A 15,316-nucleotide genomic window follows, 5' to 3' on the forward strand; every position below is an offset into this window, starting at 1 on the left:
ATCCCCGTCATTATCATCATCATCACCATCATCACCAAAATCACTAATAGTGATATGACTCTAGAGGTTGCTCCCCTCAGTCGAGACGCTCCCATGACAAACAAGTGTAACGGTGAAGATTCTGCTTGGAAAATGCGATCAACAGTAAAGTCCGTAGACATTGTCATGGCAATGAGTTTACCAATAGTGTTCCTTGTTCTTCCCTGACCTATTACATGGCAGCTTAACCGTGGGACACTTTATCATTAATTTCTTGGCATGCAGGGCAACAGGCTCCTCAACGAAAGACAAACACTTTGGCTACATGTGTTGGTCAGGTGCACAGGTTTGGCACAAACTTCACAATCGTCCAACCTTCTCCTTCAGCCAACGAATCAACGGCATCCAGAACCAATCCTGTGTCCTGGTTGAGCCAGGATGCGAATAAATATTTGATAGTATGTGGAAGCGCACAGCAATGGTTAAGTTACTACTGTCAACCAGCTTTCTAATCCTGATAAATTTGGCATCAGGTAAGTCCATTTTTTAACTTTAAACTACTTCGTAATGATAGTAGAGTATTTGTAATAGAACGGGGTCACCAGTGGCTGTTTTTTCCCTAATTTCACAGCACGATTGGTAACTGGTGAGTTCGATTATCAGTTCTTTAAATTTTGCGTCCTTAAACACTTGTTTGCTACTCAACTAAATCAAAACTGAGAATGCCATTATGGCTGTTTAGTACTTATGGGTATCTGGAAGCTATAGACGGTTTGTCGTTTGCCGACTCCAGTCCGTATATTCAGTTAGATGAAAAATTTTTAAAGGTCTCACAATTCGTCCGGTACTCCTACTTTCTCGGGGGTACATCCAGCTCAAAGTTCGGTGTGCAGTACCACATTCGACTGAGTGCAAATAGTCTTCAACTAACCAACTGCACTCGGTCATGCGGTGTCTTGACCATTGTTGACGGACAGATTCGATTCGGATGCCTATTACTCAACGATCTTTTTCAGAGATCGAAGACTATTTCAGTGCGGTCTCTTGGAGAGTGCTCGTCCTGAATTAAGATGTTGATACTGGAAAACTGAAGTAAATTTCCTTGTTTATGCTATGGTGTGACTGAACTGACTTCACAAAGGCTGATTCTTACTCTACTTGGAACAATGTACGAGAGTTCTAGCTTCGTTGTTTGGTACTAAACTGTTCACACTTGTATCACATAAGGATGGAACCGGTTCTTCGTTTTATTTTGCCAAGGGGTTTGACATATCCGAAATCTGGTGAAGTGTGGTGACAACCACAGAAGAACGTGATGTGAGACCAAACAGAAAACCTCAGGCAATATCGTGCCTTAGAATAGGTCTGAGTACATAGGGGAATCACTGATAGTAAGTAAGATTTCTCTGGAAAGACAAGCACTCTCTCTCTCTCCTCTCTCTCTCTGGGGCAACATGGTTTTTCTAATTTCTTCGAAATCATGTCAGTGCTTAATAGTGTGTAATTTTTAAATATAACTTAACTTTCACCTTCACTGCCTATCATTCACCATTCCTGGAATCACTCAAATCTGCTGTCCCCTGCAGACTCGGGTTTCCCAGCTTTCAACGAGCTCTCTTTCGGGCATCCCGACTCAAATGGACACCTGCAACCTGATTTTCTCAACCAACTCGTCCAACAGAATGTTGTATTATCAATGGATTGTGTCGGGTTTTCCAATCCTAAGCAAATGTTAGGGAAGATACTCTAGCACGTACTATACAAATGAGACAATTAGTGGCACCATTAATTTTGAATGCCACTGCAGCTGCATCGGGTGACAGCCACATTGAATGCACATCTCAAATTTACTTTTTGAAAAATTTTCCTCTCTGAGTTCCACTGGATAGATATTTCTCGTGAAGACAATGACTGTCACTGTGAGTTCGTCAGGCGAGTTTAATGCCGTTGGTATCTTGCGAGATTCAGAGCCCGGAAAAGGTACTTTGTAGTGTCCCGTGGTTTCAAAAAGACTCAATTATTATGGCTCAGGTAGATACCGAAAAAGTGAAACCAGTTGGGTCACCTAAGCCTGAAGTGAGAAAAAACACATTTACCTATGTAATTTCTGTCATCACTTTTCTGACGGTTGTTTGACACCATGAACATGCAACAATAGTCCAAAAATTCCGACGGGGTAGCTCCTCAGGTTGATGTACGCTGTTAAAAATCGTTGGGAAAGCTTTGACGAGAAGAGACCACTTAACTGGGGTAAATAGACGTCCCCTCCATTGTGAGTAAAATATCATAATGAATTCTTTCTCAGATCAGCCAGCAGTGGCATTTTCTGAGAAGTGGTCTCTTGGTCTTCACCACAGATTTTTTGTTAATTACACCGAATTTTACTGCCAAACGTGTACTTTAGTATTAATACAAGATTCAAGTCTATGACTCTCGGCTAACACAAAGACTCAAAACCACCAAATCACCTGCAATGAAATCGTTATCTAGTCGCATAAAAATCCGTCAACATCGAGTTCGGAATTGGTGATAAAAAATATTACAGAATAATTAACCGAAGCGAATCTAACAACTCGAGTTTGGCCTAGGAGTATCTGAATCAATAACGAATGCTTTTACTATCAGAAACTGAGCTATGAGAATCAGGGTTCTGGAGAGCCTCGAGGCAAAAAAATAACTGGGAGGGTTTTCAGTGGAGTTGTGTGTAGTAAGTTAAGTCGAAAAAATACTATTGTAAATCTGGAGAGCACACACATGTTGGCGTACCTTGTCTGGTTGGCTACTTTATCAAAAGGAAACCAAACAAATCAGATTATCGTGATCCGTAAAACTGCCAACCAACTGAAATAGTTCGTCTAAGCTTCATGAAGTAAGTTTAGTTCTCGGACTACAATCAGTTTCTATTTTTAACCAAACGTACAAATGTACATGTGCCTTCTCATTTCGTGTGGAGCATTTAACAAGGCGCAATTGAATGCTAACTCGGGCGGTTTGTTAGACGGTCCTGGACTAAAGATCATAACGAGAAACAAAATTCTGAAGTTTTCACAAGGGAAACTACTCGCAAGGTTGCTGAAAACTCTTTGACAGCCCACGACCGGTTTCACCTCAACTTTAGGATCATCAGATAGGCGCAGTTGCCGAGTTTCCGTCGACCTTACGTTCTACTTGAACTCAAATTGGACTGTTTTCGACAAGCACACAAATTTGCAAATCAATTTGGTTTTCACGAGAGACTCAACGGAATCTCTCGTTTGTGATATTCTACAACTGAACATGCTGCACACAGGCCGCCTCATGTTTCAGTTGGCACGATATTCGAGATATCGCAGTATATTTTCATAAACGAAACTACTGAAGTTGTTCATCAACTAATTCATTCTAGTTCCGATTTGCGGTGAGTCATTTTTGGAACGTACATCGTTATAGTCGAAGCTTTTAGTTTATTATTTTGAAGTAGTCTACGTTCCGGTTGGTTTTTCACACATAATCACGATCATTTGAATTTGAATGATTTAGTTTTAGGGAAACCTTGTTACCACTAGACAACAAATAATAACCGGGTGCGTTCGTTCTATCATCCAATAGAAGCCAAATGGACAAACAGTTATACCTCTGAATTCGTCAAACACTGCTACCTAATTGTAGCCACTTTAACGAAATTCGATCCTCTAGTTTGGGAGTTTATCAGTTGAAAATAACAGTTCCTGTCCTTTATTGCCATCATATTTATTCACTGCGCAACCACATTTCAGATTTCGCTCGAGTGGAAAACGTCACAAGATCTGATTTGTCAGCAAGCGGGTTCGTTCGGATCTCATGGAATTACACAAGCGACTGTCCACAAACAATCGGCTTTCGAGTCGTGGTCTATGTTGGTGACAAAGAACGAGCGACGTACCACACATCTAGGAATTTCATTGATATTAAGGTGCGGAATGTATGTGACACACTGGTGATCGTTGTGAGCTCGTACTGGCAGCACAAGATGATCCATGCGCGAAAGACATTCGGGTTTTCCTCCGGTGGGTTTTCATCGACTGAATTTAATCAAGAACTGTTCCTAACTGGTTTCACAAAAGAAGACTGCGTTCAATTATGTCTCCAGCACAGTACTGTTTAATTTGTATAGGTAATGTGTCTGGGTTTCCTAACGAAACCAGAAGTATACATCCGCTTCTTACGTTTGCATTATTTCACTTCAAACGTATGGATAAAACCCTAAATTAATGCATGGTAAATACGTTGCGCACAATGATAAATTGAGACGAATACAGGTCTTGAGAAGGGTAGTTGAAAGTTGAGGACGAGAGAAAGACACTGGACCTTCTACTCAATGAAAGTGTTTCACCGGCTAGGCTGTCAGGAGCGTAATTTATGTTTGCCCTTGCCCTTGAATATTTCACGTGATTCGTCACATTATGCTTAACTGACTAGCCATGGATTTTGGTGAGCCTGTAGTATAATGTTTGCAATGAAACTTACTTCGGCATTACCAAGGTGTTAGTGAGAAGCCCCACGGTAGCCCTGTTGTTGGAGTTTAAAGTACGGGTACTTAGGCTTCGCAAAGGAAGATTGAACAGATCTTATTGTTCTTTCTGTCGGCAGAACATCTGTTGAAAGTGCTTGCGAACTAATGAGGATCGGTAAATTTTCGGTGTTAGTAAACCTGTATTTGCTAGGATAACTCATGCAAAACAGTCCTTTCAGGTACTGGACACAAAGACGCACTTTTGCAGAATGTCGCGGATCTTTTTGTTTTTATTTCACTAGGCACCAAATAAAGATCCAAACAACAAGTAAAGTTTACAGGGAAAAAATTAACGTGTCAAATGCGAGCTCCGCAGTTTACCAGAATGCTGCCATCGCGGAAGGGTTGAACATGGTTGATCAACATGCCTGACACCCCTGCCATTTTTTATGCTGATCGACATATCAAATGCAGTCACTGCACGATACGATGCTTGCTCTCGATCAAATGATTAATAACTGAGGAGGTCGACAGTATAGGGCGTGATCTTGACTGGATTTGATTTCATGTCGGTGCATCTGATTGGTCCAAATCTTTTTGTAGCCCCAATGACACAAGCTTGCTGTTCCTAAGTTTCAGTAGCCTTTCTGTTCTGCCGAAGAATATGGCTTTTCATTTCGTTGGCAGTATTGTGGTGAACTGCAGAGCAAGCCTTTGTAATTGTAATTGTTCCTTCTTTAAATTAATTTATATGAATCTGTAGAGGGTGCTTGTTTAGCCACAGTGACTGAATGTGGAATATCATGTGAAAGTTCAGTGTTTTGTTTCATCCCAAAACTGCTCGGATTTTTCATGAAAAAATCGAAATTCGATATAAGATTGTGGTATTCAACGTTGCAGTATCATAAGGATATTACGACCCAGTGGATAGACAGATGTATCATGGAAAAAGCTATTTTTATGTGCTCGTTTTTACAAGGTTTTAACTCTTCCAGCAATCGATGGGACCAAATGACTATCAATTACTGAGTGAAAATTTCATGAGCTTTACTGGCAAGAAAGGAGGCGTTTGATTCAAGGTTACAGGCGAACCGAATGGTACATCGGGGTTCTGATCTGACAGGCATGTTTAAGGTTTGCATAGAAATGAAAATAGCTCCTTTAGCACATACCCTGTGAGTCCTGCACTCCTGGAGAATTTGGACAAATTCTTGTTCATTCGGGAGCTCGTGTTGAATAGATGACCAAGACAGGAAATATCACCGACAGGAACGGCCGCATTCATTCACATTTTCATCGGTTTCCTCTTGTTTACTAAGTTAAAATTTAATATATGCAAACCGGTACTGAGTTCTTCACATTTTTTACCATATATGCGTGGTTGTTTTTCGCACTGTCCATGTCGCATACTGAGGGCAACCTTTCTGATGGTTTGTTCCATCGGAAAAATTTCATTCACCTTTAAGTTCCGGTTCGGGCTACGGATGATCTGACAATCCTGACAGTCTGCATTCTCCTCTGTAACTCAGGTTGAATGTTTGCGTCGAAATATTTCATTGAGAAAGTCCTGGGCGTAGCCTCAGAATCACAATCAATAAGCATCCCATACGGCGTGTAGCTTTTCATCAAAAGGTCGTATGAAATGCTGTCATCGTCACAAGTAATATGGCTTTTAAAATTACCCCAGACGACGCCAAACTCTGGAAATTTAGTCTCAAATCCGCATCGGACCCCAAATGACCAGGCGCTATTCTTTGGTTGTGGACCGGAGTCCATAAAAAGTATGTACTTTCTTATACCTGTTTTACCTCTCCAGTTAATCCGACAAGCCTATTTCCCCAATTCCCATCAGGCCAATTTCTTGCTGGGGCACGCTGTCACAGAAGGGACCCATTGGTGTGTTGCCGCGATCGAGATCTGGCAGTTACTATTTCCTCAGATTGTTAGAACTACTGAGGCTGGAAACGCAATCTAGGGACAGTGACAGAACCATTTGTTTGACAAACTAAGATGCAGTTCGCAGCAAAATGTCACCTGTGAAGTTTAGATAGTTTAACTAGATTCATTTACGCATTGCCAGCTAATCGAATGTGCGGTTAGACTGTACCCTAATTAGTTGCACTAAAGCGCATTTTCCGCAAAACGTCGTTCGGGTCAAACAGCGGTGTTTGTCAGTACAACACCCAGTCAGTATTATCAAAACAAGCCAGCTAAATACACCTGCTTTCATTTAAGCGAAATATATATGCTCATCTTCGTTGACTTTATTAACCTAGTTCACAGGAGTGCGTAGTTGAATTTTGTCCAACAAGCACTGTTGGCTGTCCAGTTGTTGTGTTCCCCTGTCCTGCCAGCTGTGTGATGTGTTCCTCATACACTTCCGCCTTTGCTCTTTGATCGGCAAGCTAAACAAGTAGGATTCCATATCAAAGGAGCCTATGCCACAATGTCGAGCCAGACCAAGAAGAGACGTTATAGTCTCCTATGGTGAAATGCTAGAGTGAACACTTTCTCCCGTTCAGGCGTCACAATTCAGATCTGTCAGTTGTACACTAATGCAGTGCAGTAACACGGTCGCCTCGTAGGTCAGGTGTTCGGAGTTCAAACGTCGACGGGGCCCAGGATGTGCACTGCTGATGAGCTCAACTAAGAGTGAAAATCGAGTCCAGAGCTTCCCGTTTCGTGTGGACTCAACAGAATAATTGCGCCCGGAAGGGAGGACGACTGTTCAAAGGAGAGTGATGTGAACGTAAACTACTGGAAACATATTTGTTCCAAACAGATGGTGTGAGCGCTCGTATGTCACCGGTGAATCAATAAGTTTAAAAGTGACTTTGTAAAATTATGAGCACTGACTTCTCTCTGTTAATTACTGAAAGCTCACAATAATTTCCCCAAGTTTCGACAAAACTGTGCAGCAGGTTTCCTCATATTTCCAGTGCCGAACGAGCCGACAGACTTTATATTCCGAGGACAAGAAGGAAAATGGCATATCTCCTGGCACGATTCGTCCCAATGTCCCACATCTAGATACATTGTGAGCGTCAGCAATAGCTTGAACCAGAGTGTCTTTAGTGGAAACGTCACGCAACGGGAGATAAACATAGAGCGATTGGACTTTTGTGCTGATTGGTTCGTTAGCGTCACAGCTGTCAATGAAGCAGGAGAAAGTCCAAAGGCAATAAAAAATTTGACTGCTGTTCAAATGGGTAAGCGATATATTTCAACGTTTGCAACTCTTTGCGAAACAAAAAACCACTCAATTGGGATGATACCCTACTTAAGAGATTGCTTCCAGTCTATTTCGAACTAAGCCCCGAGTTTCCATCGATCATGTATTCTACCTGAACCCATATTGTACTCGGCTCGCCCATTGCACTGTTTTGCAAACTGGTTTGGTTTTTACACGGGACTTGACTGATTCGCAGCTAGATCTCATGTTTATGATATCCCCCAACAGAATGTACAGCATAACAACCGTTTTGTGTTTCAGTGAATAGGATATTCGAGATATCGCTGTATATTTTCTCTAGGAACGGATCTCTAGAGCGGATCACAAGAGGGATGTGATACCCATCCGGTCTATTCTTTCACTTTTACCTTATTAGTGCACGTGTGATGATAGCCATAATGCAACTCAGAAGGTATACGGACTAATAACAGTCTACTGTGCTTGACAGTAGTTCACAGAAGCGATTTGCAGCATGTATAAAATAAAGGCAATATAAAATGTGGAGCAAGTCAAAAGGGAACTTATCGTATGTGAGAGTCCCTTGGTGAAAGTCCGGACCGTGGGAACTTGTTTTCTCCGCAGTTTGGCTGCTACACGTGTTCCATAATTGTCCGAACGTTTGGCTGACTCCTTGCTCCTTGCGCGCGCGCGCCAGTCTGTACGTCTTTACCGTGTTGTCTCTTCCTATATACATAGGAAAGTTTGACGTGTGTATAAAACACGAGTCGTTCCAATGTGTACTGGACAGGAACTGACTTGTCGGTCAAGGTAACGCGCGGGACAGCGTTTGTCACGTGATTTGTGCACTTGCGGAGCAGGCAAGTCGCATAATCTAGTGAACTCGGATGTAGTAGACAAATTAAGTGAAGTTGGTTGAGGGGACGTGAAAATGTCCGCTACAACCCTCATGTTTGAGCCGACCGAATTCAAGAAACTCCTACCCTGGAGTTCCGAAGACCAAGATGAAAGCCACAAGAAGACGGAAACGAGTGAATATCTCCAGAATAAATCAGCTGTTTCACAATGCATACATAAATACATTGAAGTGAGCCTGTCTGCGTTCTAATAGTGAATTGTGTCAATTGTGTCATCGAAGACAGGTGAGCGAAACGTGAAAGTGCCATATGGTTTAGTCGAATGCTGACCATATTCTCCGTATGATTCAGGTGGGGACTGTGTTCCTCCACCGAATTTCGGATGCAACCTCGGACACATCTACTCACATCCATTGATCATGCGATTTCTATGCGCTATTCTTCTTTTCATCGCACATTAGTAATTACCAACGGGCACCAAAAGCCTTCCCGCCCCTCCCCCCAGAAACGCGCGTTTATCGTCATATTTCGAAGGACGTAGACATGAGAACGTTTTCTTCTTCCGAAATTTAATAACTTATTTGTTCTAAAGATGTCCCTGACGTAATACACCCTGATATAGCAAGCTTTACTGTACGCTCATTCAACTGTTCCCACTGATATTGGCGACATTTTTAAACGCATTGTCAATCACTGTCAATCATCACGAATCCAACTCAGAAGAAATCGTCTAATTGTATGTTTTTCTTAGGTCTCTGAGCACACAGTTAATTGATTCCAACTGATTCGTTCATCCTTGCACCTGTTCATGGGTGTCAGTTCACTGAAAGCCAATTCATCCCAAACCTGCATCTCTCCAGATCGATTGCTCGTAGGCCAATCTGTTGCCAGACAACTAATCCCTAGCTGGGAGGAAACTGCTTCCAAACGTAGTTAGTGATAAATGGTGTCTAAAATGGTAGACCGGTCGCCTAAAACACTGCACTTTGGGCGTTGCCATCAGGATATACCAGTGGAATAAATCTGTCGATACCGGAAGAACATGGAATAGGAGCGGTGCCCCAAAGTCTGGAGCCAAATGTGAATGGCAATACGTGATGGCCTCCCTGGCAACCCGAGAATATGCTGCTAAATGGTAGATGTCGTACGTTAATTATCTACGGCGGGAATACTTGTTCCGCCAACCACTGTAATTCCACAGTTAACGTGTACAACTTCATTTCTACTTGCCTCAGCTATCGAATTACTTTTTAGCACGTGTCCGGAGCATGGGTCATCCAGGAATTCAGCACTGGCTGATCACACCTCTTCTGGCTATAGGCGGTTAGTCCTGTTGCATTTTGCGTAAGAAAACACCCACTAAAGATTAACTGAGTAGGTGGCAAATTGGAATTCGATGAATAAATGGTGATAAGTCAGTTAGGCAAATAATTGCGTTTTAGCTGTCATCCGGATGCGGCAAACGCTCTCCAGACTTCGGTAGTTCAAAAGAAACCATCTATGTCTCACAAGACACCAACGTTATATGATGTTGGCGTGAGGAAGCTTGGCTTCCATACTCCCTGGAACGTCCTTTAAGCCGTCGAAAAGGCTTTCTTGTCGACGTTGATTACAGCTCACTGTGAGACTTTATGGCCATCGGAAGGGAAGCGGAGCAAACAGCTTGTAGCAACTTGGCTTATTATAATTTGGCTTCCCCTTCTACACCAGGTCATCAACTGTTCAAAGGTCACATTTTCCGTAGTTGGCATCTTGTGATTGTTGTCGTTATCTAAGTCAAATAGAGACTGGTGAAAAGCAAAACATGAAGAGCGCAGTCACGTGCTAATCGCCGAGTTTGGTAGTTCCAGGTACGCAAAGCACAGGTATTCGTTGAATAGACGTTTCATACTACTCACAAGATTTCTGAAAACTTTTCGATAGCCCAAGACCGGTTTCACCCCTTCACCTTGGGCGTATAAGTTAGGTGTAATCCAAGGATGTGCGCCAGCATCACGTTCTACTCGAACACAAATTACAACTCCGATAAATCCACTCATTTGCATACCAGTTTGACTTTCAACAAGGGCTAACCAGAATCGCAGCATAATCTTTGTTTGTCGGAGATTCACCTGGGTTTCAGTCAAACTGATATTTGTCGAAATATTAGTCGATCCAACTTAAAAAGTTCAATAATATGGAACGATAGTCTTTTGTAAACGTGGACAGCTCTATATTGTGATATGTCTATGCAGAGATCTTTCGATCAATGTCAATCGTCGCTGCCCAAGTTCAAAAGGCGAGGTCACGTGGATGGGGCGTTTGGTAGTCCCGTGACAGTCATAGAAGCCACAGTAGCGATGAGCCGAGTGAAAAAAATTTAAAAGAATGAAAAGATGAATGCGCTGTAGATATGGTGGTGTAAAATCAGACAGAATATGGAATCGTATGGGGACAGGTTTTCTTTAAATAGTAAGTGAATGAGGGGGGATAGAATTGAAGGAGGGTCAGTAAGTGCATTATGTGTGATGTTTGGCAAGGTCAAATAAGTCACCGAGTGTCAATGAGGGTGCGATTCTACGGTCAGTAGCATAGAAATGCCTACCGAATGTTGCCGATCCTATCATTGCTTGGTGGATGAGTAATCGTGAGAATGAAATTCTGGTTACGACTGAGGTTCGCTGGTTGCAAACAAAATTTTGCGAATCACCCTTGTTAAATATAGCCGATCCGGGTGTATATTTCTTTATGTTCGACCAATTCACATTTTTCCTCACAATTATTAAAATATTTTAACAATAAATCAGCCCCCGTCGCTCCTGAGAGCATTAATGTGACTCGGAGGGCAAATTCCAAAGTGCTTGTCTCATGGAACTACACAAGTCTTTGTCACGTGAACAAGTTCAACGTGACCATATACAGCTCGCCTGGATCCGTGTTGCGGTCCGCAAACTCCATCAACCGAAGCATGGAATTCGCTGATTTGCCAACTTGTGTGTTCCTATACGTGGATGTCGTCGGTATCAATGAATTCGGAAAAGGAGGTCGCAGGAGCAGCATACCGTTTATCCTACCATCAGGTAAAACCAATGAACAAATACCCTCCGTTATATAGACATATTTAACCGCACCTGTAGCATGTAGCAAACAGGGATTATTCAACAAAAATCAGCTGACATAGTTGCAATGTGTTATTTTTACTCGCGAACGATAAAAAAAACAGTCAAATCCGTACGCGGTTATTCTGAGTCCTGTCGGTTATCATTCTATTACTGTTCAACAGGAGCTTGGCATTCATGCAGTCATAACTACTGCTGATTGGTTTACCTGTCATTTGTGTAAACGGTTATGAAATTTGAGGAAATACCGTGAGTAGTTTGGCGAACACGACAGCGCAACTAATTTCGATTTGTTGTAGGATTTCACTTCCCTGTCAGTCTGCAATGGATCTAAGATCTTATGATCCGTAGCTTGTTATCAAACCCTGCAGATCCCCTGATTTCATTCAACACTCGTTTTAGTTTGGTTTCAAAAGGAAGGAATAAGCTCCACCCAATTCCATTGGTATCTGACCTCCATTTATGTGCGGACTGGCCGAATTGAGATCACTGGTGATCTGCCTCAGTGAAAGGTTTCAAGCCCCCTACATCAGCAATCGATGGCGCGTTATCCAATAGTTAACGAGACCCCGGAAATTAGGACAACACATAGTTTGGGTACGTAGTGGAGGTACTTCCTATCCACGTGAGGTAACCAATGCGCCACTTGAACCTATTAACCTATGATTTGCAATCAATAACCAGCCAATCAATACCACGCATATCAACTCTGTCACTTAAAAACGCAGTATTCTTTTGACCAAGAATTATCTGCCTAATGAGACAAGTGTTCAGTTACGTTGACAATTAAAAAAATGAACATTGGAAGGATTCAAAGTGTCATCGATTACAGTCACTTTACCATTTGCGGCAACTTCTGAGCCGTTTAGATCAGAGGTCTCATTCAGCACTAGACTCCAGTGAAACCCCTCTTGAGTGGATTCATCCATGACAAGCGCCTCTCATAGGGGCATACGTGTCGTTTTTCCCATTTAGGTTCTTATGAATATCAGGACCAGCCCCGGGACTGAACAAAGTACGCCTGCAGACCTGTTGCGCTGATCTGGTTCCGCAGTAATGGTGACCCCATGTTCTGATGGTAGGGTTTGGAGTTTAATCCCACTTTGTTACCAAGTGAAAGCGGAAGGATGAATCTGTCCTGGTGTGCTACGAAATACAGGTTATCTCCACCTAGGGATGAAGATGCTCATTCTGACACGCATGAAATTCCCGTTCACAAATAACCGGATTCCGGCTATCGTTATACTTTGCCACATCATCATCACATATGTAAGCGACTGGCGTATGCGTATGTGCGCGTACATTTTTCAATATGAACGAACCCGTTTTCATCCCAATCTATTCTGAACGCATCTGCGTTTGCTAATACATGAACGAAGGACACATCCCCGACTAGGTAGATAACGAAAACGCGTTCCGAGAATTTCGTTCCATTTTTAGCGAGATCTAGTCTGTGGCGTATTTTGGCATCCTTCCACTTGGGTTTATAACTTGGGTGGTTATAAACGGAACATTTAAACTTCACATGCGATTGCGCCATGCTTCCACTGGACATCAATCAAAGACAGACCATAGAGTTGATAAATTAGAAAGGGGTACTTTTTGTGACTATTTCGGCAATCTTTCGCTTATTCTTAGGTATTTTTCGTCAGACAGTATTCTATGGAACTGTACCCGCAGGTTAAGAGATCACTACGGAATATAGGCTGGTAAACACATATTTTACAACAAATCTGACAAGCTGATATGCATTTATTCTTTCGTTTTATTGTGATGATACCAGTGACCTTGTGTCTGGTTTGTTTCGAACTCAAGTCTAGTTAATTTGTATCGACACTTCTGTGTGAAAACGTTTTCATACCTTTCTGTTTTAGTCCCTGGTCAACCCATAAACCTTATGGTCTTAAAGGACAACTCGATACCCTATGTAATCATTCAGTGGAACTACGTGAATTCCTGTGCAACCGATAATTTCACCGTGGTCGTGTACGATGAACGAGAGGTTCCTGTCATCTCTGCGACGACAACGAATTTCGTAATGAATTTCACTCAGCTGCCGACTTGTGTCAATTTGACTGTGGGTGTGTCTGGCAGTAACCACCTCGGTGCTGGCCCTGAAGCTCTGAGCAGCGTGTTTTTCATTCCAACAGGTAGTTCAACAATATTAGAACGATCATCGTGATAGCACAATAAATTACCGTGTATATGATACCAGCGCAGCATATTATCACTCCGGCCTTCAACTATTGAACTACACCTTCACTGAACAACATATATGATACAATAACTGGACCTGCCTTCAGGTTCAACCAATCTTCTGTCACGAAGAAACTGAATCTTACCGTGGTGTGGCGGTTTGTACACCTCAGCAATTCATTGAACTATACTGTGGAGTGACCCCGTGACACTGACAGAGTCTCTCATTCGAAGCTGGTCAATGGATAGAGGTCTGCCGAACACAGTCTCCTGGCCATCCAGGTTGGGGGGTTGAACATGTGGCGACTTGTTCCATGGAGATGTTAATGCATTTGGATTTCCCGCCAAACACTGCTGCCTTGTGGTGAGGCCAAAGGCTTTGACTGAGAACCCTAATCGTCCTCCTGTCTGGGTGTGGGCGCCCTGACAGTATCCCAGCCCTCGTACAACCATGATATTCTCAACTAACAGTACTCTGATACTACGGCAGTGAAGCATCGGTGTTGAACACTGATGTCGTACTGTCGATGATGATGATGATGATGATGAATCATTACGACGAATGCCGCAAAATGCTCATAATTATGACTATCAAATAAGTTATCTTTGTAATGATCTGTATTTATTTGAAATGAAATTAGCGAAGTTCAACAAATCCAACTGAAAGGTGGTAGAGTTGGAGTTTGGACGAGTGCACACTCTTCAAGAAGACAAAAGATTGGAATACAACTTACTACTTTACAAGTATATTGCCAAAACTTTCTAAAGTAACTGGACTTGGATCACCGGGTGACCCCCCCCCCCCAACCTCCAACCTGATGCCTTTTCAAATTCGATCTTCAAAGCATACATTATGTGAAGGAGTCGGGAGTGCAGAATATGGTAGTTCAGATTTGGCTAGACTACTGAGTAGGTTCCTCATAGACACAGAAACCAGTGACTGAAAGTTTTTTCCAGATTTAGATCATATTTACAATTCCATTTGCATCAGCATGCCTCACAGACAATATTTCATCACCCCTGTTACATGATCCAGTGTACTGATTCTTACGACTTTTTTGTAAATGTATTCCGGGGAGCGATTTTTTGACATTTTTCTTGTAGCAAACGTAACAAAATGTGACCCCAAAACATAGGTTAGAGATGAAACGACAAACTGGATAAATCTCCGTGCTACTTAGGGAAAGCCCCATTCAAATGATCCCATAGACATCGAAGACAAAGATGAAAGCCTCAAATATTGCACACCCTAAAAAGGCGGCAAGCTCGGCGTTTTCGCGCATCCAGTCCTTCAGGCAGCACTAGGAACTGATGACACCCATCACTTCTGCCTTTTACTGTTTTTTCTGACTGCTCACGTCACACACCTATACTCTCCAAAATCTCTCCGACAATATTATGTGGAGATAAAGGGAGCATAAATTTCGGTTAAAGCTTAAGAATGGATTCCGCTTTGATGAGTGGATTGCCGTTTGGTAAGCTGTAGTAAAATTCCACTGAAGCATCACTAGCTGTTCTCTGTGAA

The 15,316-nt window shown here is 42.4% G+C and overlaps 1 protein-coding gene across 1 annotated transcript; it reads left to right on the forward strand.

Moving 5' to 3' along the window:
- Positions 1 to 264: 264 nt before the first annotated feature.
- On the forward strand, positions 265 to 7,659 carry T265_13559 (hypothetical protein; the record flags this gene model as incomplete). Its single annotated transcript, XM_009169478.1, has 5 exons — positions 265 to 437; positions 1,869 to 1,959; positions 3,107 to 3,310; positions 3,735 to 4,004; positions 7,330 to 7,659. Coding segments are annotated over 5 exons (1,065 nt in total), but the record flags the coding sequence as incomplete, so codon positions are not given.
- Between the last annotated feature and the right edge of the window lie 7,657 nt (positions 7,660 to 15,316).

This window comes from Opisthorchis viverrini, assembly GCF_000715545.1.
Source record: "Opisthorchis viverrini unplaced genomic scaffold opera_v5_80, whole genome shotgun sequence".
Classification (NCBI taxonomy): Eukaryota; Metazoa; Platyhelminthes; class Trematoda; order Opisthorchiida; family Opisthorchiidae; genus Opisthorchis; species Opisthorchis viverrini.